The sequence below is a fragment of the Antechinus flavipes genome, chromosome 2 (assembly GCF_016432865.1).
Source record: "Antechinus flavipes isolate AdamAnt ecotype Samford, QLD, Australia chromosome 2, AdamAnt_v2, whole genome shotgun sequence".
NCBI lineage: Eukaryota > Metazoa > Chordata > Mammalia > Dasyuromorphia > Dasyuridae > Antechinus > Antechinus flavipes.
Window position 1 is genome coordinate 51,751,410 of NC_067399.1, and position 21,760 is coordinate 51,773,169.

At 48.7% G+C, this 21,760-nt stretch overlaps 1 protein-coding gene across 1 annotated transcript in view; it reads right to left on the reverse strand.

The window, feature by feature from the left end:
- The window catches only part of ZFPM1 (zinc finger protein, FOG family member 1), a 183,981-nt gene that overhangs the window by 34,060 nt on the left and 128,161 nt on the right, over window positions 1-21,760 (reverse strand). Inside the window, exon 5 of the mRNA XM_051973537.1 lies at window positions 3,929-4,062. Coding sequence (XP_051829497.1) covers window positions 3,929-4,062 — 134 coding nt within the window. The remainder of the gene's footprint in view (window positions 1-3,928; window positions 4,063-21,760) is intronic.

Below are 21,760 nucleotides of genomic sequence, written 5' to 3' on the forward strand. Positions count from 1 at the left end.
GGTGCCATTATTATCCCCATTTTATAGTTGAGAAAACTGAGGTAAACAGAGAGATTAAGTGACTTGTCCTAATGTCTAAGGCCAAATTTGAACTCAGGTCTTCCTGATGCCCCAAGAAGAGACTGATGTGGAAATATGGGGAAATCCCCCACCAACTTTAAAAAGAAATGTACATGATAAGATATAATATCCCTGAGGCAAGCAAGGAATGGCACTGATGGGGATCAGGTCAGGCCCGTCTGGTAACTTTACTCTATCCAATAAAAATGTGAAACCCCCGAGTTTAAATTTTCCCTATAAATCTGCACATGGCCTACGCCACCTTTGCTGAATGCCTTTTGGGTTAACCCGCCGTGATGTTCTGCGGCTTCCTTCCCATGTCCTTCCCCATTGCCTCATGGGACCCTTTCTCCTTCTTATAGTTAACTAACTCTTTTAGGGTGCTAAGCTCCTCCATAATTTGGCCTGCCAGTCAATGGCTGCTCCCACCTCATGAGAGTATTCCCTTTCTCTTGGTTAACTGTGAGTTCCACTGGGACCTGCCTTTTTCATTGTTATTTGTTCAAACCTCTTTCTCTATTAACTATATACCCTCCTATATTTATTTCATATTTACCACTCTTGGTGTCTTATTTTACCAATTCATCTCATTTATAACCTTTTCTCTTAAATAAACCTATCTTTTGGCAAAAGAGAAAAGGAAAGAGGAAGGGAGAAAGGCAGGGAAGGAGGGAGGGAGGGAAAAGAAATGTGCAAAGTTGGAAACAAGAAGAGGTAACAAATATCAAAATATGGCACAGTCCTGGAAAAAGTGTCAGAAATTGCCAAGTTAAGAATAAGCCTAGGCTAGCAAGGAAAGCTAAAAACAACCCAAAAGGCAGGACTTTTTAAAAATGTGGTTTTAGTTTTGTTTTGTTTTTTAATTATATTGGGTAAAAACAAGTGTCACATAAGGGACGGGATGCTTTTGCTTGGAGCCGATGGTACAAGGATAACTAACAACAGACAAGTCAAAGCTATTATTACGTTTTCTGTTTTCTCTGCCAAGGAGAATGACCTTTTCACTGGAAGCGATAGAACAAAAATTGACTAACAGGGAGTTGATGCGGAAGATAAGCAGGGAGATCACCCAGCTCGATGAATCCAAGTTGCCCGTCTCAGCCGAGCTACCCTGTCAAGGCCTGAAGGAGCTGCAGCTGTGACAACCGAGTCACCAGCAGTAAAAGCGGAAAGATCGCAGGAAATGGGAGATGGCACAAATTTTGGGAAGGGCAAGTGACCTGATTTTCCAAAACAGAAAGGGAGAGAACCGTGTTGGACTCGGATCCCTAAGACAGTCCTGGAAGGGATCATTAAAGAGATGGTCGGGGACCATCTCGGAAGAGAAAGGAGGGTCCCAGAGGGCCAGCTTTGCGCACCAGCCCGGGCCCTGCCATACTGCCGCAGTCCTCTGAACAGGGTTGTGCAATGATCGCAATCCAGAGCTTGCCTAGATATCTACAAATATTCTGAAGGAGTATCTCATGCTACTCTTGTGGGGAGATGGGGAGATAGAGCCTGGCCGGTAACACCATCAGATGGGTCTGGAGCCGGGCGGCCGGACTCAAGGAGCAGTGGTTAATGACTCAGTGCCAGCCTGGCCCAGCTCTCCAGGACCTGGGCATCTGGGCTGCTTAGCCCCTTTATCAGTGACGTGGGTAAAGGCACTGATGGTGCGCTCCTCCGGGTCACGAGCGAGAGCTGACGGGAACAGATGACAGCTAGGATCCAAAAATGTGGCAGGGGGCAGATAGCTAACACAGTGGACAGAGCGCTGGCCAGGAAGTCAGGAGGACCTGAGCTCAAATCTGGCCTCGGACCAGACTTAGTACTTCCTGGCTGTGACCCTGGACACTTAACCCCAAATGCCTCAGCAAAAAAATAATAAAATAAAAAAGATCCCAAATGAGGGCATGGAGAGTTGGGCACGACCGAAGCACAAGTCTCCCTCCACGTTGCTCCTACAGACCTCGCCTGAAGTCCTGGGCTCGATTCTAAGAGCCACAGCTAAGGGGGACATCGATAAGATGGAGTTTTCAGAGAAAGGGAACCAAGATGGCGGAGGGCCTTGAACCCATGTGGAGAATGAAGTGGACGTGTTTGGGCTCGGGGAAAGACTTAGATGGGATAGCACAGTGGTCTTCTAGTATCCAAAGGGCTGTCCCATGGAAAGGAGGATCGGATTATGTTTGATCTGTCTGGCCCCAGAGGGCAACACCAGGAACAATAAGAGGAAGATACAATTTTAGATTTTCTATCAGAAAAACCCCAACACTTTTAAACCTGAGAGCCTTCCCAGAGTGAGATGAGCAGCTGCAGTGGGTGGGGGTGGGAAAGGAGCTTGGAGGCTGGGTCTGTGATAATGGGGATTCCTTTGGGGCCTGACTGGATCAGACGGCCTGGAAGGGCCCTCCCAACTCTCTCTTCATCCTTGTAGTACCTGTCCTCCATGGCTGGAACAGATTCCTTTTTCACCTCCGCCTTCCAGCATCCCTATCTTGCTTCATAGTTCAGACTTCTTGATCTTACCATCTGATAGTGCCTCCCTCTCGCCTCTTCCCCCCCTTTCATTTACTTTAAATGGATGCATGTTGTTCCTTCAACAGAATATTGGGTCCATGTTCCCAAGAAGTTCATTAATTTTTTTTAAGGCGGGGAGGGGGCGGGAATGACCCCCGTGCCTTGCATAGTGCCAGAAACAGCTGAAAAAGGCCTGACTCCTCCCTCCCCTCTTGGGCTTGAGAGATGGAAAGGAAGTTAGAAACCATCAAGTCCAGTTCTAGCTTGTTACGTCTCAGGGAACTGAGGCTCACAGAGAATAAGTGATGTATTCACATTTACAGAGCTAGTTAATCAATCAATCAATCAATCACATGTTACGTATCTGCTAAGGGAAGAGATAACAAAAAACATACAAATCAAGATATACACAGAATAAAAAGGAAATAATTAACAGAGGGGAGGCATTAGAGTGGGTGGGAAAGGCTTGTTGAAAAAGAAAGGATTTGAACTAGGACTTAAAAAGTCAGCAAAATCTATTATAAGCCACTGGCTCACAGTAATAATAATTATGTTATTATTCAGTCTTGGCTGACTCTGTGATTCTATGGCAGAGATAGTGGAGTGATTTGCCATTTCCTTCTCTAATTCATTTTATAGATGAGGAAAATGAGGCAGACAGAGTGAAGTGACTTGTTCAGGGTAGATCCTACCCTGCAAGTAAGATTCTGAGGTCAGATTTGAACTCAGGTTCTCCGGACTCGAAGCCCAGGGCTTGATCCACGGCATGTCCCAGATGCCCCAGCTCTAGAGCTCTGGTCCCATAATCTGGAACGCATCAATCACCCAGAAATGTATTTCTGTGCCTTCCTTAAGCCTCCTTCAGTTTTCTGTCTGGAACAAGAGGTCCTCCAAGTTCTCTCCTCGCTGAGAAAAGAGGTCACCCAACGAGTTATTTTAAGTGTGAGGAGAGGAGGAGGTGGGGGCGCAGCATAATTCTAGAATCCCAGGACTCGGTGACCAGATCTATTGTATGTGCTTTCCAAAGCTTAAAGGGCTGTACAAACATGAGCTATAATTAACACAAAGGAAAGGAAATTATTGACATGGTCTTGTCACAACCAAAGGAGGCATTTTCCAAGGGGCCTTAATTTGGATCATAGAGTGTCCGGCACTGACAAAGTGGAAAGCTTGGATTGGAAATCGAGGACCTGGTCTCGGTCACTCGCTATGTGAATCTAGGAAAGCCACGACCCATTTCTGGGTCCCAACTGTCTCAAGGATTGACATCAGGGCTTCTTCTGCGATGGCGGAGGGCCACGGAGGGTCAGGTGCCGGGGGCTGAAGCTAAGGCAGCAGAAACTAGGGGGCAAAAAGCTGGAGTCCTTACCGTGTCTGCGTGCCCTGGGGAGGAGCCTTCACTCTGAATGTTTCCACTGAATGGACCCCAGGAAATCCCCTCAGGGAGCTTCCGCTTGGCACGAACTTTGCTTTCGCCATCCTGCGAGATCAATTCCAGCTCATCTGGAAAAAGAAAAGACAAAAGGGTGATGAGAGAAGAGCAAAGTGGCTCTACCTGTCCATGTACAACAGTGGCAGGAAACGGGCTCCTAAATGCCCTGGGCACATTTTCCAGGTGTGGGGCTCGAAGTACATCACAATCCCCCCTGCTCCCCAATCAACGATAAACATTTATTAAGCGCCTACTATGTTTCAAGCGCTAAGTTAAGTGCGTGGGCTACAAAGAAAAACAAAAACCATGACGCTCACACTCTAATAGGAGAAAACACGCAAACAAGCTATAGATACAGGACAATTGGAGATAATTAACAGAGGAAAGGAGCTAGAATGGAGGGAGATGGGGAAAAGTTTTCGGTGGAAAGTGCGACTTTAGCTGAGACTTAAAGCTGGAAAGCTAGAAGGTCGAGAGCAAGTGGGAGCTCATTTCGGGCTTGGGGGACAGCCAGGGAAAATGCTCAGACCTGAGAGACTAACGGAAGCACAGCCAGAAAACAGTTCTGCAGGGTCATGGGGGGCAAAGCTCATTCCCAGAGACTGAGGACGGCCCTCTTGATGACAAGGAGACCAATGTCCCTGGATCACAGGGGATGTCAAAGAGTCAAAGGGGGATGTAAGAATGGAAAAGTAGGGAAGACAGGTTTTGTACGGGATCCTGGAGGAAATAAAGGGCATTTATTAGTTTACTGAGTAGGGGCCGACATGGTCAGATCTGCACAGTAGGAAGATCCATTTGACAATTGAGTACAGGCTGGACTGGAGTGGGAAGAGATAAAAGGAAAGCAGACCCTCGAGCAGACTATTGCATTAGTCCAAGCATGAGGTGATGAAGTCCTGACCAGGGTGTCAGAGGAGAGGGGGGCGGGGCATTCAAGAGATGCTGCAAAAGGAAAACCAACAGATCATGGCAACAGATTGGACAGAGGGGGTAGTGAGGAGTCAAGGATGACCCCTGGGTTGCCAGCCTGAGGGGACTGGGAGGACAATGATACTTGCACACGGGGGAAAACCCAGCAAAAGGCACAGTGAAGGTGGTCCTGACTTGGGCTCAGAGGGCAGAGATACCAGGAATGGCCCCCAAGACCTGGGGGCCACATTCATGAAACTTATGGTCCAATGTTATCAGCCCCCACCCAGATAGAAACTTCTCTAGGGCCTCAGTTTCCCTGAAGCATTTAACACAGTACTGTGACGGTAGCAAGTGCTTTAAAAATGGCTGTTATAAGAATAAAGAATAGAGGGGAGAGACACATTGAAAACCCAAAGAAGACACAGTAAAATTGTAAGAAATGTCAAGAATAATTCCATCTCACATTTCTAAAGAACATTACCATTTAAAAAGCACTTTCACAGATGCCATCTTCTTGATCCAGACCTCCCTAGGAGGTGGACCAGCTGCCAGTGCTATTTGTATGTTACACATGAAGGAACTGGCTCTCAGGGAGGCGAGAGTCTTGCCAGAGTAATGTGGCTGCAAACAGCAGAATAAGGACTGGGATTAGAACATTTAGGGTTAAAAGGGACCTTCGAGATTCTGATTCAATCCCTCCTTTTACACATGAAGGGAGACACGAGTTCTCATAAGGTCTAAAGAGCAGAGTGAGTATTTGAACCCATCCTCTACAGAAAACTGAGGTCCATGAACACGATAAAGGGTTGAGCTAAGTCTAGAGCTCAGAAACTCGACCTTCTAGTCTCTAGACCAATGTTCCTTCCATTTTCCAGAAGCAAATCTGAATTCTCTTGACGAGAAATGTCTCTCAAGACGTCGTGAGGATCCACCTTCTGCCTTCCTGAGCAGCTGGTGGAATACAAATGAAGTGCTAAGGACTTTACAAAATTACTTTATTTGATGCTTATAACAATCCTGCGAGGTGGGTGCTGTTATCCCCATTTTACAGATGATGGGGGGACCGGCTGCGGGTGCCCCTGCATCTCAACAACTAGCCAGGATGAGACCTAGGTACAAGTATGGGCTCCTGGTGCCCTGAACTGCTGAGGACATAGAAACAATATCGGCGATCAATATCAATCAATGGTTTGCCCAGCTGAGTCAGATGGGAAAGTCAGAGCTGAGAGGGACACTGGGATATAAAATCAGGGTTGGGAGAGACCGCAGGACATGAGACATAGAATCTTTGACAGATAGAAGGGACCTTTAGGAGGCCGAAGTTCATGACAGGGAAGTGACTTGTTTAAGGTCACACAGTTGCTGGATGGTAGCACAGTTTATCCCATTACTCCTTCCTCTGCCCTGCCTTCAGCTGCTAAAATGATTTTCTCATCCCTACTCAATAAATCCCCAATGGCTCCTGAAAACCTCTGGGACTGAGTAGACAGTGTTCTGTTGAGCACTGAAAGGGAAGGCCAGCCTGGCCTGGAGGCCCTCCCAAGTCCCTTCCTGCTGGGCATCTATAATCTTGTAATAACAGGCAGCTTGCAGTTATCACTCGGAGGTCTGCAAAGCCCTGTTCTGTGTTCTCTCAGTTGGCAGTTCAGCTGAAAGTGGAGATGTCCTGGGAAACCTTGTGAGGCAAATGCTCTTATTGGCCCTATTTTACAGATGTAGAAACTGAGGCTGAGAAAGATTAAGGGACTCGCCTAGGATCATACAGTTGGAAAGTGTCAAAGGCAAGATTCTGTTCCAACCCTCTGGTTAGGAGCCTTTGATCTCCAGCTCCGAGAGCATAAAAGGGAATGGGCTTGCCCTATAATTGCAATAGCAGGATTCTTTCTCCTCCCAGCCCAGGAAGTGGCGGGGACTACTTCCCTCTCCATGGTGTCCTGGGGGGGGGGCATCTCCCCTTCTTGCCCCCCGAGTCCTGCTTCCAACCACCGCAGCCTGGCAGCCTGGGCAGAGGTCACAAGCCTGTCCACCATGACAAGGGAAATCTATTGAGCAGACCAGAGAAGCTGTTCTACTTCTGGCTGCCCTCAACTCCAGGCAGGCTCTGGGCTTAATGGGCCCGATTATCTGATAAACTCCGAGCTTAATGGTTTAGATAACATGTAAATATGCTATGAAGGCTGTTCTAAAATGGTTTAACTGGGTCTTTGTCTTTCAGAGTGCAGATAAGATGGCAGCTTACCAATACTCAAATGTATGCTAATAGAGGCTGCCATCTCCCCTTGATCTGTTCCACTGAAAGTGGAGACGCACAGGAAAATAGGAAGGAGATTTGTCCGATGAATCCCACAGCAAGAGGGTCCCAGGAGGGAGGAAGAGAGAAGAAAGAGTCTCTTCTGTGCCCACCCCCAGTCTCCCTGGGTACCGATGCCATGTCTTCTCACGACTCCTAGGACTCAGGGGATCACCGAATACCAGCAACCCCCCGTTTATTAAAGCATCTGCCATAATCACAGCACTGTTCTCTCCCTGGGAGAGATTCTGCGTTTATGAAAGAGTCAGTAGCTCCCTTCACAGAGTTTATACTCTAGGAGATGGGTAAGATGCAAATCCAGAGAGTTTATGCCATACAGCACTGGAACCAAAGGATTGGGTTCAAATTGCTGCCATTTTCCTTCAAAGCTTCCTTCCAGCTCTAAATCCAGAGTGAATGAATGGAAAAAATTTAAAAACATTAAGAACTTCGTGTTTCCAAAATATCATATCACAACAGAATAAATACCGAAGGAGAGGAAAATCCAGCTGCATCCTGGGAAGCCAGACATTAAAGAAATGGGCAAAAAAAACCCATGCAAAACAATGTGTCCTTTATGTATCTGAAAAAGTTACTTCTATTAAGGTTACTCACATTAAAATGGCATTATTATTGTTATTTTTAGATGAACTCATAAACATATTTTACTGTGTATCAGTCTTAATGTTTAAAACACTAAATACTGACAGATATAAGCCACATGGACAAAAGCTCTTTGAGAGAGGGTGGTTCTCAATCATTTGTAAAAGGATAATGGGTGGAGATGTGGCTAATATAGAATTATATTGTGTATGGTTTCAAATACAGAATTGATATCATTTTGCTAGCCTTCTCAATGGGTAGAAGAGTGGGAAAGAATTTGGAACTTAAAATTTAAAAAGAACATTAATAAATAATTTTTTTCCCTTAAAAAAAGAGTAATAAGCATTACGAGACTAGATCCACTGCAAGGGTCACTCCTATACTACTCCCACTGTATCTCTGCACAGTGATTTTGTCCTTCAAAGACTCATAGAACCTCGGAACCGGGGAGAAGCTCTAGGATGAATTTCACCATTCTTTTCACATCAGATTCCCCTCTGTAGGGGAAGAAAAAAGTGAAAGATTTGGAGGCATAAGCCCCGGAATCAAATCCTGACTTCATGACTTGTTCCTCTGTGACCTTGGCTGCTATTTCCTCATCTGTAAAATAAACCAATTGTCCCATGAATCCCACAGCGAGAGGGTCCCGGGACAGAGGAAGCTGATCCCTGAGATTTCTTTCAGCTCTAAAGCAGCTTTTCTGGAGCCTCCCGGCAGCCATGGCCCGGCCGCTTCGGAATGTGAGGAGCTCACTACTCCATAGAAAGTCTCTTCCTTTATTGCATAACCAAATTAAACTAAAACACGCTTCCTGGTACCATGGGAAAACACCCAGGCTGGGGGGTCAGGAAATGTGGATCTTCCCTCCCCGTTCTGCCCCTGGCCCGGGATAGGTTCTGGGACAAAGCGCTGTAACTCAGTTTCCCTTTCTGTAACATGAGAGGTTTACCACAGCAACCTCTGAAAGAAGAATTCTTTTCTTTCTCCTGCCTGTCAAGGTCCCCTTCAGGAGTGGGGCAAAGTCCCCAGACTTCTCAGAGGAAGGTTTTGGAGGGTTTCCTAGGTACATAAATGTGGGGGATTGCAAAGGAGACCAAAGCTTGGCAGAAACCTCGCTTCTTCCCCCTCCAAGTTTACTGACCCCGGTCCCGTCAGTTCTGAGTGGAGGACGCCATTGTTTCTCACTGGTCATCCCCCCACACACACACACCATGGCGCTGCCTCAGCTCCCAGCATCGCCCCCTCCCCGGACGGGAGAAGGGCGGGACAGTCCGTGGCCCCTGGGCGGGTCACCACCCAAACCAGCTGCTTCCTCTGAAGGCGGCCCCCAGGATGGAGATTTGGGGGGCTGCCCCTGTGCGGTGGGCAGGGGAGAGGGGAAGGAACAGCTGACACTGTAACAGAACCAGGCGGACGGGGAGCTTCTTCCTTTCTTTCTCCAACTCGTCGAGGTGGGGAATCCCCAGCTTTGCCCTGGCAGCTACCGGAGCTTGCTCCCCGTGGCCCCCGGGGGAACAAGCAGGTATTTCCAGCTCCTACCCTGCGCATCTCTGCGCTCCAAATGCCTGTGGGTGGGTGGCAGGGAGGCAGGTCAGGGAAAGGCTCAGAAACAGGCCGAATCTGCCATCAGCAGCAGGCTGACGTTAGTCATATGCTACCTTCTATTATGACCTCACTGAACCTCAGACACAGGTCCTATTTACCCAAGTAAGTCCTCGAGGCCCAGCTGGGCCGGAGCGCCGGCCCCCCCTCCGTTCTCCCGGGCCGCCCGCTCCTCTCCCCAAACTGAAGCTTTCCTGCCCCTCAGGGCTCTCTTTCCGCTGAGCCCCAGGCTGGGGACGTAGAAAAGAAGCCTGGGCTTCAATGTCCATTCTGCCAGCTGCTCGTACAGAATGCTGGGCAAACCCCTCCCTCTCTTGGGGCTCCTGAAGTGTGGGCTGTGGCCCCATATCATGATCTATCATCAGTAAATGTTTGGTTTATATCCCTATTTTATGTACCTATGTTCCTGGAGTTGGGTAAAAGTCCGTTAGGAGTGGAAAAGGCTTAAGAAGCCCTTGGTCTCCAGGAGAGGGGCCTGGGGTCTGGACTAGGGAGGCTGTAAGGGCTCCTGCAGTTCTGAAGGCTCGGTCTGATGAGGACAATGAGCAGTAGGTTTTGTTTGGCTTCGCTGACCGGTTACTCACTCTGTCCTAGGCACTGGAGGGACGCTTATTTTTGGTGAGAGAGACCAAACCTTCCATTTGGAGAGCCAGAAAAAGGAGTTTGCTTTGGGGCTGAGAGGGCCTCTGGCTAAAATGTTAGCACCGTAATCCAGAAACTACCTCAAACCGTTTTTATTCATTTCCTCTCACTGAGTAACCTTCTGGTGGAGTAGGAAGTCATGGCTCACTGAACACAGCACCGGGCCTGGAGCAGGGAAGTCCCGAGTTCAAATCTGACCTCAGAACCCTGGTAGCTGCATGGCCCTGGGCCTCTCTGCCTCGGTTTCCATTTTTTCACTTATGAGACGATGGTAACAGTGGCGCTCGCCTCCTCGAGTTGTTGTGAGGACCAGCTGAGAAAACGTTTGGAAAAGTGTTTCACTCAGGGCCTGGTATGAAGCAGGCGCTTATTAATAAATGCGTGTCCCTCCCCTGCCTGAGAAGGAGGATGGGCCTCTGTGGATCCCGATTCTACCGCCTCGTCCCTGCCGCAAACGCTCTCCGGTCCGGACCCCGAGAGAGGGGAAGACCCTGCCGGGCGGCCGCTCCGGGGAACTCCCCAAGTCCCCGGGGAGAGGAGGGCGACCCCGCAGAGGGCTGGCTGTTTACAAACACGCTGTGCCTCAATTTATCCATTAAAAAAGCCGCGGAATTAGCCTGCCTGGATCCCAATCAGCAGCACCATCAAAAAGCAGTTAGTGCGCGCCCCCGGCGCTGAGCGGGCTTTGTTGTACCTCACAAAAGGCTTCATGTCTCTTTGATGAAAATCATAATAACTATTATTACGCCGCCCACTCCAAGTACATGCTATATATAAATATATAATGCACCAAGGGGCTTTAATCTGAACAACTCCAAACACTCTCCATTATTCTTACATGACCCCGGGGGAGCCTGCCCATTTTACAGATGAGCCGTAGGAAGCCCACAAGAGAAAGTCCCTCCTCTGGTCAGGGAAGGCAGCGGAGGCGGGCTGCCCAGCCATGCTCCCTTTCTCCTTGTGGCTCCCAGCCGCTCCCTGGCCCCCGTGAGGTCACCGACCCCGTGAGCGGCCCCCGTGCTCTCCTGGTGCCTCGGTCTGTCTCTCCGCCCGTCGCTCCCCTCTCCTCCCTCTGCATCCTCAGGCCGGACCACGTCCCCCATCCCAGAGGAGCGGGTAGCTCCCTTTTCGGAGCTTGGCTCTCCCCCACGCGCAGGGCCCGCCGAGGCTGGGCCCGCTTCTCTCCGTGCCGGGGGCCCCCCAGCGCGGAGCACGGGGCCAGCCCATCGCTAGAGAACAACGTGCTATTAGGGAGCGCGCATCTCCACCAAACATTCCTGGCGTCGGTGCCCTGCCTCCCTCAGGGTCCGGCTCGGCTTCCTGCGGGGGCCTTCCTGGGCTCCGCCGCCGGGGCCCCTCCTCTCCCCACTCCGCCCCTGGTCCCTGACCCGCCGGGGCTGAGTCCTCGGGCTTGGACCCCCCGCTTCTGTCCTTCTGTGGGTACCAAGGACTTAGCTGGATTTTCACACAGAGCATGTGACGCGGGTCTGTTGACTGACTTGCGATTTGGGCATACGGTTGTCTCCTCCAAGGGGAGCTTCTGACTCTCTGGGAGTCCCAGTGTGTGTCTCTCCCCTCCCTCCCTTTGTCTCGCTCTGTCTTTAACTCTCGGTCTCGGTCTCTGTCTCTCTCTGTCTCTCTCTCTCACGTGGATACTCACAGGCTAGACCAAACACACAGCACTTTGACTTGAATTCAAATATGGCCTCAGACACTTCCTAGCTCCACGTCTCTGGTCACTTCACCCGTTTTGCCTCCGTTTCCTCATTTGTAAAATGAGCTGGAGAAGGAAATGGCCAACCCCTCCCGTATCTTTGCTAAGAAAACTCCAAAAGGGTGATGAAGAGGCAAACGTGGCCGAAACAATCAAAGGCTCAGATGGGGGGAAAGGGACATCCCAAGGGACAAACGAGGCGAGGCAGAGCAGAGCTGGGGAGCCCTGGGGTCCTCCTACTCCTTAGCCGGGGGCCCGCCCACCACACCAGCCAAGCACGCGGCCTGTCTCTTCGGATAAGAGGCGCAGCCTTCAAGAGCTGGGGTGTGGGGAGAACAAGGATCTGGGGGTCAGGGAATGATCTCACACACACACACACACACAGAGAGACAGACAGACACACAGACACACAGAGACAGACGGACAGACACACACACACACACAGACACAGACACACACACACACAGACACACAGACACACACACACAGACACACACACACACACAGACAGACAGACAGACAGACACACACACACACACACACACACATGCTAATCCTGGAGTTTGGAGCATCCCATTACTGCCCAGGGCAGCTTCCCCAATCTTGGCTTAAGATGAGTTTTTTTCCCTATAAACCAATACTCATGAGCCTTTACCCCCTGATATTCTCTCCCTAAAACTAATGTCTCCTTCATTTTAATCCCCAGGGGCTTGAGTTCTGGGAACTTGGGATATGGGGAGGGGGTGAGGGAAGATAAGGAGCTTTCACCTCCAGCTCTCTTGGGGAGTTTACCTGGCAGCTCTGAAAGCACCTACCAGGCTCTAGTCCCTTTGTGCAGGCCTTGGGGGGCCTCCGTAAGCAGCCTAATTCCCCCTTTTCTCGCTCTGCTCTGGCTAGCCGCCCCCCTTCCCATCGCCTCATTGGCTGAGCATCTGCACCGGGGGCAGGAGACCATGCCTCCCAGATAAGAGTGTGCCTGACACTTTCCATGTCAGACCACTTCATCTTGTGTGTATCAATCCCCACCAGAGAAAACACACGGCCCCAGATAAAAGGCAACCATTCCAGAAGGAAGGGAGACAAGGAGAGACAGAGACAGACAGACAGACAGACAGAGGAGGGGGAGAGAGACAGATAGGTGGAGGAGGAGGAGAGAGGGGGTAGGGAGAAAGAGGAGAGAGGGAGGAAGAGAGGGAAAGAGAGACAGAGGTAAAGGGGGGGAGGGAAGGGAAGAAAGAGAGAGGAAGGAGGGAGAGAGAGACAAAGACAGAAAGAAAGAATGAGCATGAGCTACAACCTGTTTAATCTAGACCTTTGGATGAGCAGCTGACTTCCTTTCCACACAGAATAAGGGAGCAAGAAATTCTAGGTTTTTCTTGGGGAGGTAGGGATTTGCCAGCTTAGCACCTGAATTTCCTAAGATTGCTCAGAAATAAGTGTAGTTCAGGGAAGGAATTGGTGTGCCAGCCAGAGAAAAGGCAGCTGGAATGGCTTCTCCTGCCTCATGCCATCCCTGAGGGAGTCGGAGAGATGGGTAAAGTTGGCACCTGGAAGTGCTAGAAGGGCCATCACTACAATAATTTTGGGAGGACAAACAGCTGGCCCTACCTCTGTAGGGCCTGGTGGTGTTCCTCACTGTTTTTGGTTTCATGGACCCCTGGGGCAGTCTGGAAAAGCCTAGGGAGCCTCCCCAGAATAAGGTATTTTTTTAAAAATTAGAATATTTGAACTGAATAAATAAAAGTGAATTTTTCAAAATGATATTTTTGAATTTTAAATGGAAATTTTTGAATTTCAAACTGAAATTCTGAGTTGAAAAGCAGAAAAATTAAGGACATAACGAAATTCAATTAGAGGTTAATGAAAAAGGATGGAGAGAAAATATATTTCTTCCCCTCCAAGTTCACAGATCCCTTGGTGGGGGTATAGGTGAAGAACCCTTCACTCGAGTTCTCTGAGGGCAGAAGTCAAAGCTTCGAAGGGTACGGCCAGGTACCTGGCTCATGGGGAAGTACCACCAACAGGAAGGTGAGTGGATTTGGGAGCCCTGAAAAGCTTGGGTTGCCTCCGGGTCTGATACTGACTTGTTCAGCTATGAGTTAATCACTTAGCCTGAGTCTCCATCTATAAAATGGAAATGATACTTGCACAATCCCCCAGTGAGGTGGTTGTGAAGAAAGCACTCTGCAAACCTCAAAAGGCACAATTATATATGATTTGTAAAAGATAATGCAGGCAGCTCTCTTGATTCCATGGTGTCAACTAGTTACAGATCTCAAAGCACCAGAAAGTAGATTGTAAAATCATTTCTTCTCGAGTCCTTTTGCTCCCTCTGGCAGTGTGGAGAAGCGCATGAGCCCCTGCTCAAAACCAAACGTTTAAATGCTTAAAATACTTAGGATTACAAAAGAAAATAAAAATGAGCGAAAATCAGAATGGAATTATTTTCTCACTGAAGTCCTTAGAACTCCCTGAAATCCACTCTCGGACTTCTGGTGGGGGAAGACACGGACCCCAGGTTAGAAACGATCGCGCTAATGTCTCACCCAGTGCTCTGCCCTAGGACTCTTTCGTCTCCCATGATCACTGCAGGAGCAACTGGCAACCCAAGCCGGCCACACAGTAGAAAGGATTTTTCCTTATTTCTTTAATATAAGTTACATAACATCTCTATAGGTTTTCTCAGTATTTCTGTTGCTTCTCCTGGGTGCCAGACACTGTTCTATCAGCTGGGTCACCTGGCTCCCTTCCTGGAGCATTTTCCCGGCTTGGAACATGACAGCTTCCCACGACCTCCCAGATTTCTCCTGCTCTGAGGTGCGGAGGGATTGGATCTAGGCAAGAGACTTGCATTTGAATCTTGCTTCTGTTGCTCTTTTCATTGTGATCTTGGGTTAGTCATTTTACTATAGTTTGCATCAATTTTCTCATAAAACATTTATAATTGTATCTTATATACACCTATTTACATATACATGTGTACTGTATGTGTAGGTCCACATGTCTGTATGCACATGTGTGTTTACATACACACATGAATGAATTAATTGATAAAGATTCCCTCAATGAAGGCCTCTCCTTCATCGGCTGCTCTTGCTACCCAACAGGCCAGTATCATTCTCTTGGGGAAAAGGGGGATTAGCAGGTGGCAAAAGACATCTTAGCTGCTAATTGAGGTTTTCTTCTCTGACACAATCAGAGGAAGTGAAAAGAGCTCCGACAAAGGGAGAATTTTGTCAAGAAAGTGGAGCTTGAAGCACGTTTATGTTCAACAGACACTTCTAGATCTCTCTGTTCAAGAGATACTCCCAAGCCCATCCCTCAGAAGGAGAAAGAGCTTTAGAGTGATGAGGTTTAAAAAATGGGATTGGGAAAACGGAGAAGAGCCACAAAGGGAAGAGATGCCACCTTCATGGGGAATAACTAATGCCTGGAAAAGCAAGTAAACTAAAGGAGAAATGAATACCAGTCAGCTCTGTCTCTGTCTCTCTGTCTCCGTCTCTGTCTCTGTCTCTGTCTCTGTCTTTCCCTCCCTCCTTCTCTTCCTCCTTCTCTCTCTCTCTCTCTCTCTCTCTCTCTCTCTCTCTCTCTCTCTCTCTCTCTCCTTCTTCCTTCCCTTCTGCTTGAGCAAGTCTCTTTGTGATTAAGGTTGGCATTACAGTGACCAAGAACCAGCTGCCAATCTCTTTACCTAGACAGTGGCCATGATGAAGAAAAACCTGTTCTTGAGGGAGAGAGGACCCAGTGCAGAACAAGGAAGGCAACGCAGTCCAGAGGAGGAGCCTGTGGCAGTGGGAAAGCCTCACAGACTTCGGATCTGGCAGGGCCTCAGAGAGCACTGAGACCAGGGCTTCCTAACCGCCTGGGTGCCCCACAGCCCTCTGGGGGTCTTGTGAAGCACACTGCCCCCTAAATGATGCTTTTGGAATACATAAAATAAATGCCGTAGCATTTACAAATAAAACAGTGAGAATGAAACACAGTCATCACAGTAGCCTACAGAAGAAGTTCATGAGCACTACTTAACTCCGGTTAAGAATCTTCACTCTCATCCAACCCTTTCATTTTACAGAAGGGGAAACTGAGGCACGGGGACGAGAACGGACTCCTTCAAGGCTATTCTCAAGGTAATAAGTAGCCCAGTCGGGTGTGAGTCCAAGTCTGTGATCCCAGACCTGGTGTTCTCTCATCCTCAAAGCGCTGGCTCCTGATCATTAGTTCCATGTGCCTCAGTTTCTGGGCTGCAAAGAGGAGATAAGAGTCCTGCCCCTCCTGACTAACCCTGGGATACTGGGGGGCCCCATGCGACACAGGTCGGGTGCTGAGAGGGAGGCGGCGGCCAGGCTCCAGCACCTGTGTTTGGAGACACCGGCTCACCCACTATTCGCCCCAGGCCGCGAGCCCCCTCCAGGGTCAGACCCAGCCATTGCTATGCACACGGCATGAGAGAAAGTACTAATTTATTTCAGGCAAACAATACTGTACATGTTATTTCCAGAATAAACATGCTGCGCCTAGGATTCAATTTCTTACCCCCAAGCAACTGCGGGGAACTAAATGAGAAATTTTAGATTTTGCATATTTATATGATTTAAATATATATTTAGACTCCAGAGACCTTCCTGCGAACTTCCTTCTCTGGGGGCAGGGAAGACAAGGAGCAGAGGCGGGAAAGGGGGGACAGGGAATCTGACATAAGGATCGGCCAGGGTCTGGGGGATGGGGAAGACTGAAAGGAGGATGGGCTAGAACCCGCCCCCCACCAGGAGGCACCACTAAGTAAGATCTGCCCTTGAGGGTCTGCCTGCCCTCCCCCCCAAATCTTCCTGATCTCACTTAATCTCACCTTTATGTAGACCAGTTCCTTCTTCCCCAAAGCCTCAGTTTCCCTTATCTGCCAAATGAGGGATCTGGATTAGATGGACTTCTCCGCCCTTCTCAGCTAGGGTTCGTCTCCACTTTGTGAGGAGAGGTTGGGGAAGGGGACGGGGGGTGGGCTGGGATGAAACTGATGACCTTGCCCCCCAATTCATTGGCCAAGGGGATGTGTTATAACACAGCGATCAACAGTGCATTTGGGCTGCTTTCTCTCCAGGGAGTCCTGAACGAGTCTCACCACTCAACACGGGGGTGGGGGCAGGGTGTCTAACCTTAAGCTCACTTAGTTTTGGCTGCCTGTTTTCCCCCTGAAACAACCCTACAGCCATTCCTTCCCTCCCCTGCCACCTAAACAGAGACCATCAGGAAGGCTCGGCTCCTTGAGCTGCCCACCAGGTGGTTTGGCCCTGGTTTATTTATGATTAAAACAAGGCACCAGAGAATCACAAGGCTGGAGATCATTTATAAACTGCTCATTTTATAGACGGCAAAACTAAGGCCCAGAGAGGCAATAGGGCTACATTTGGGAAGAGGAGTTTTACTTAATTACTGAGAGATCTTGGATATGTCACTTCTGCTATGGACCTCAGTTTTTTCGTTGAATAAAAAAAGGGGCTCTTAGCTTGGGGTCCTTGAATTTAAGCCAAACGGGTATAGGACACAGATATATTAAGAATTTCTAATTTAGGTGCGCTTTAAGGTTCCTTCCTGCTCTGAATTCCACAAAAATGAGGGCTGGTTCTAACTTGCTTAGCTTCTGGGAGCCTCTGTTTCTTCATCTGTAAAAAGGGCATAATTAGGCCTGTACCAGCTACTCACTGCAGGGTCGCTAGAGCCCCCTCACTTGAGCATTCTGCAAAGATGAGTTGCTGTTACGGCTTAAGTCAAACAGCTAGACCGGCACGAGAGGACCCAGGCGTCCTAACTCCCAATCCAGAACGTCTGCCATACTAGAGACCAGCTATGCTCCAAAAAGGGGCGATTTGTAAAATCTCTATGAGGGGAGTTCAGTGATTTCTCACGTGTGTCTGACTCTTCACGACCCCATTCGGGGTTTTCTTGGTAAAGTACTGGACTGGTTTGCTCTTTCCTTCTCTAACCCATTTTGCATTCAGAAGGTTTGAGTTGAAGGCAAGTCAACCTGCTTTCTCACTCGTTAAAGGAGAGGGCAGGACTTGATGCTAGCAAGACCTCTGCCAATGTGGGGATCTAGGAACTGCTTTGTCTCCGGGCCTTTGGCTGAGCCAGGACAAGGACCAGGGGCCACCTTGGACACAAATCACAAAGCAGAGCTCCCAGAGGAAGGTCCTCAGATGGTAACTATGGGGGGGCTGTTTTCACTAAATCCTGAAAGCATTTACAGCAATGGGGAAGAGATCCATTAAGAGCTCAATAAGGGGCCATTTTCTCCATCAGCGACAAGGCAGTCACCACATTTGCTATGGTGCTGCCTAAGAAAGTCTAAGCCACACTAAAGAAACTCATCACAGCCGGACTGGCCGACTACCCAGAGGAGGACGTCTGTGCTGCGGGAGACCCGATCTCGCCGAGGATAATGGAGCGATTCTCAAGGTATTGGAAAGTAGGGAGGATGCTTGGGGGTGGGGTTGGAGGAAATCTGACCTTACCGTTCCTAAACAAAGTCCTCAAGAAAACATCTTCCTAACTAGACCCTCATAGGCTTACTTCCCTTACAAAAGCCCTATGAGGACAGTTGGTCAGTTTTCCTTTTTAATCTGTATCTGACTCTTCATTATGCCATTTGGGGTTTTCTTGGCAAAGGTACTGGGATGGTTGGCTATTTCCTTCTCGAACTCATTTTACAGATGAAGAAACTGAGGCAAGCGGGATAAAATTGACTTGCCCAGGGTCACACAGCTAGAACGTGTCTGAGGTCAGATTTGAACTCGGGAAGATGAACATTCCCGACTTCAGTCCTGGAGCGCTTTCCATTGAAGCGCCACCTAGCTGCCTACATGAGGATCGCCAACATGTTCTGAGAGCATCCCTGATGGAAGCTTGAGAAGAGAAATGGGGGCTTTTGCAAATGTGACCAATAGCAGATCCCATCTACAAGTGACACTTGACTGAAAGGTGTAGAGAATATAAGATCCCCCTCTATTTAAAAAAAAGCGTTTGCTTTGTAGAACAGGAGCCATCTAACAGCTCTCCTCCAAGGTAGATGTTTTCCACGCACGTGTCATAAACACGAGACTCCTTAACAAACACTTTAACGGCTGAGATAAACTTGCCGAACAACTCAAAGTTAAAATTAAGGAGGCACCAGCTACCCAGAGGAGGATTGGCCGAGGCCGTTCGCCACTGCCAGATGCATACCCGATGGAGAGTCTAAAGGGAGCTGGGATTCTTGTTCTGTGTCAAACCTTGGACGGTTCTAGGTGCTCCTGAAGGAGACCTGAGATGAGCAGAAAGAGTCTGGCCCAGCTAGATACACGAGAAAAGCCGAGTGGAGGAAGGAGACGCAGCTGGCCAGACGACCTATAGACCTTGTCCCCTGGAACTTAAACTTTACACAGAGACTGAATGGATGATGGACTGAGCCGAGAACTGGATGGGAGAAGGAAGGGCGCAGGCTTGGATTACTTTTGCCAAACTGAAGAAGGCGCCCCCCTGAAACAAAACTTCGGGTTTGTAACATCGATGTCCTTCCTTGATGCACAATAAATGCCATTTTCTAGAAAAATCAAGGTCCACGTAACCCAGTGGCGCTGAAGAGGCAGGTGACAGGAGTGAGTGGGCTGGGATGTGACACCAAAAAGCATTTACACAAGTGACTAGAGGATGTCTGCAGAGAGGGCACCTATCAGAAAAGAAGGGGGGCCTAGCGAGAATAAGGAATGCAGAGGGATGGCCAATGGGCCCCACTGGCATCCGTGATGTTAATAAGTCAAGAAGCTGGCCGCCAGCATATTGGGGGGGACCCTCCTGGAGAGAGCCTATGGAAGAAACGGCAAAAGGGCTGCAGGACTGGAAAATGGCAATGGACGTGGATCTTTTCTACAGGAGGTGAGAGGGCCAGCACTGGGGAGACCACAGAAAGGCTAACTCAAAGTATGGGCAAAGCAAGGCACAAAGAGAAGGGGTCCTTCTGGCTTGAAACGCAGTGACATCCCTGTGAAATTTGGGTCCCCAAGCCGAGGACAAAGACGAGGTACGGAAATGTCTGTTTCTGCTCAAGCCCAATGGCTTCTGCTGACTAGAACCTCCTATTGCCCCTACTGCAGAGGTCTGCTCTTCAGGTTCTCACACTGTGCAATGGCCAGATCCCCTTTGAAACCAAAGGGATGTGCTCCTAATGCTAGGCATGGGGTCCTGGGTCCCATGATCCATCCGAGCAACTTTTCTGGAGGTTATTCCACATGGAGTCTGCCCATAAAGGGAGAAAAGAGGGATACACTTCCAGGCAGGATCTGAAGGGGGCAGGCAGGAAGTGAACACAGGTGTTAAAGGCTGTGATCAGATGCAATAAGGTGCCAGTCCAGCTTCCAAAAGGGTGGGGCACAATAAACAAGCCTTGCCACCCCCCAACACCATCTTGGATCCCATAAATGCTAGTTCCTTCATTCATGTTATTCACACATTCAAAAGCTGACCTTTGTAGGATGCTCAGAAATTTACAAACTGCTTTTAATGCATTATATTTTCGTCTGATCCTCAAAAAAAATCCCTGAAATATGGGTTCTATAGATATTTTTTTCTCATTTTACAGGTGAAGAAACTGAGACTCAGATCAGTCAGCAAAGTATCAGAGGATTCAAACTCAGCTCTTTCTTACCACCTCTTTTTCTTCCCCCCTTCCCCTCCTTCCTCTTCTTCCTTCTTGTTCTTTCCTCCCTCTGTGTGTCTCTGTGTCTTTCTTCCTCCCTCTTTCCCTCTCTCTGTAAGTGTATGTCTCTTTCTCTCTCTTCCTCCTTCTCCCTCTCTCTTTATGTGTATGTGTGTGTCTCTATCTCTCCCCCTCTCATTCTTTCCCTCCTTCCCTCCCTCTCCTCTCTCTTCCTCTTTTCCTCCCCTCTATCTTCCTCCCTCCACCTTTTCTCTCTGTGTGTGTCTCACTCCCATTTTCCCGTGGAGTAGTATATTGAAAGAATAAGGGATCTGGAGATAGGAAGACCTGGTTAGGTGATTGTAGGCAGGTCACTGTGAAATAGGGAGTAGAATAACACCTCTAGTATCTTCCTCACAAGAGTTCCACAAAGGTCAAATGAAATTACATAGGCTGTAAATTATACTGCACACCTTTAAAGCACTACTGTACTGTGAAGCCGATTATTTCTCCCGTCCCTCGCAGCTCGAAACTAGAAGGAACCTTGCGGATTGTTTTTAGTTCAATTGCTTCTATGGAGTCCAGGGAATTCCCATGACACTCCAAAAGGCCCAGCCGGCAGTCACAGCTCTTTCGCCAGCCCAGGCTGGTTTACTAAGTCTTAGGAGCTCTTAATCCCTTTTTCTGAGATTTCCCATTCTTGGCAAGACATCCATAACAAACCCACACACTTTTACCCAGAGTCATCACAGCACTAAGATACAGTTCAGTTTCAGCCTTTTGTCTGGAATATTATGGAATATTAATTTTGTATTATTTGAATATCATTAAAATATTACTTGAATTGAGTATTATTTGAATATTATGACTTGTACTCCATCCATGACTGCCCCAATCTCACATCTTAAAACCTTCCTTCCTTCCTTCTGTCAACAAGCCTAGCCAGGAAGAATGGAGTCCTGGGCTAATATAGACTCTGAGACAAAATTAGCAAAGTTAAGAGGACCAAGATATCAAGTATAATGGAAAGAATCAGAGAATGTCCGAGCTGGGAGGAACATTAGAACACAAAATGTCTGAGCTGGGAGGGCCCTTAGAACCCAGGATGTGAGGGCTGGAAGGGCCCTTAGAACCCGGGATGTCAGAGCTGGGAGGGCCCTTAGAACCCAGGATGTCAGGGCTGGGAGGGCCCTTAGAACAGAGGGACACAGAATAGGAGGGCATTTAGAACCTAGAACCTCAGAGCCAAGAAGGAACCAGAGATGGGGTAGAGCTTAGAACACAGACTGCTAGGCTGGGATAGAACTTTTAACTGTAAAGTGATTTGACCAAAATCCC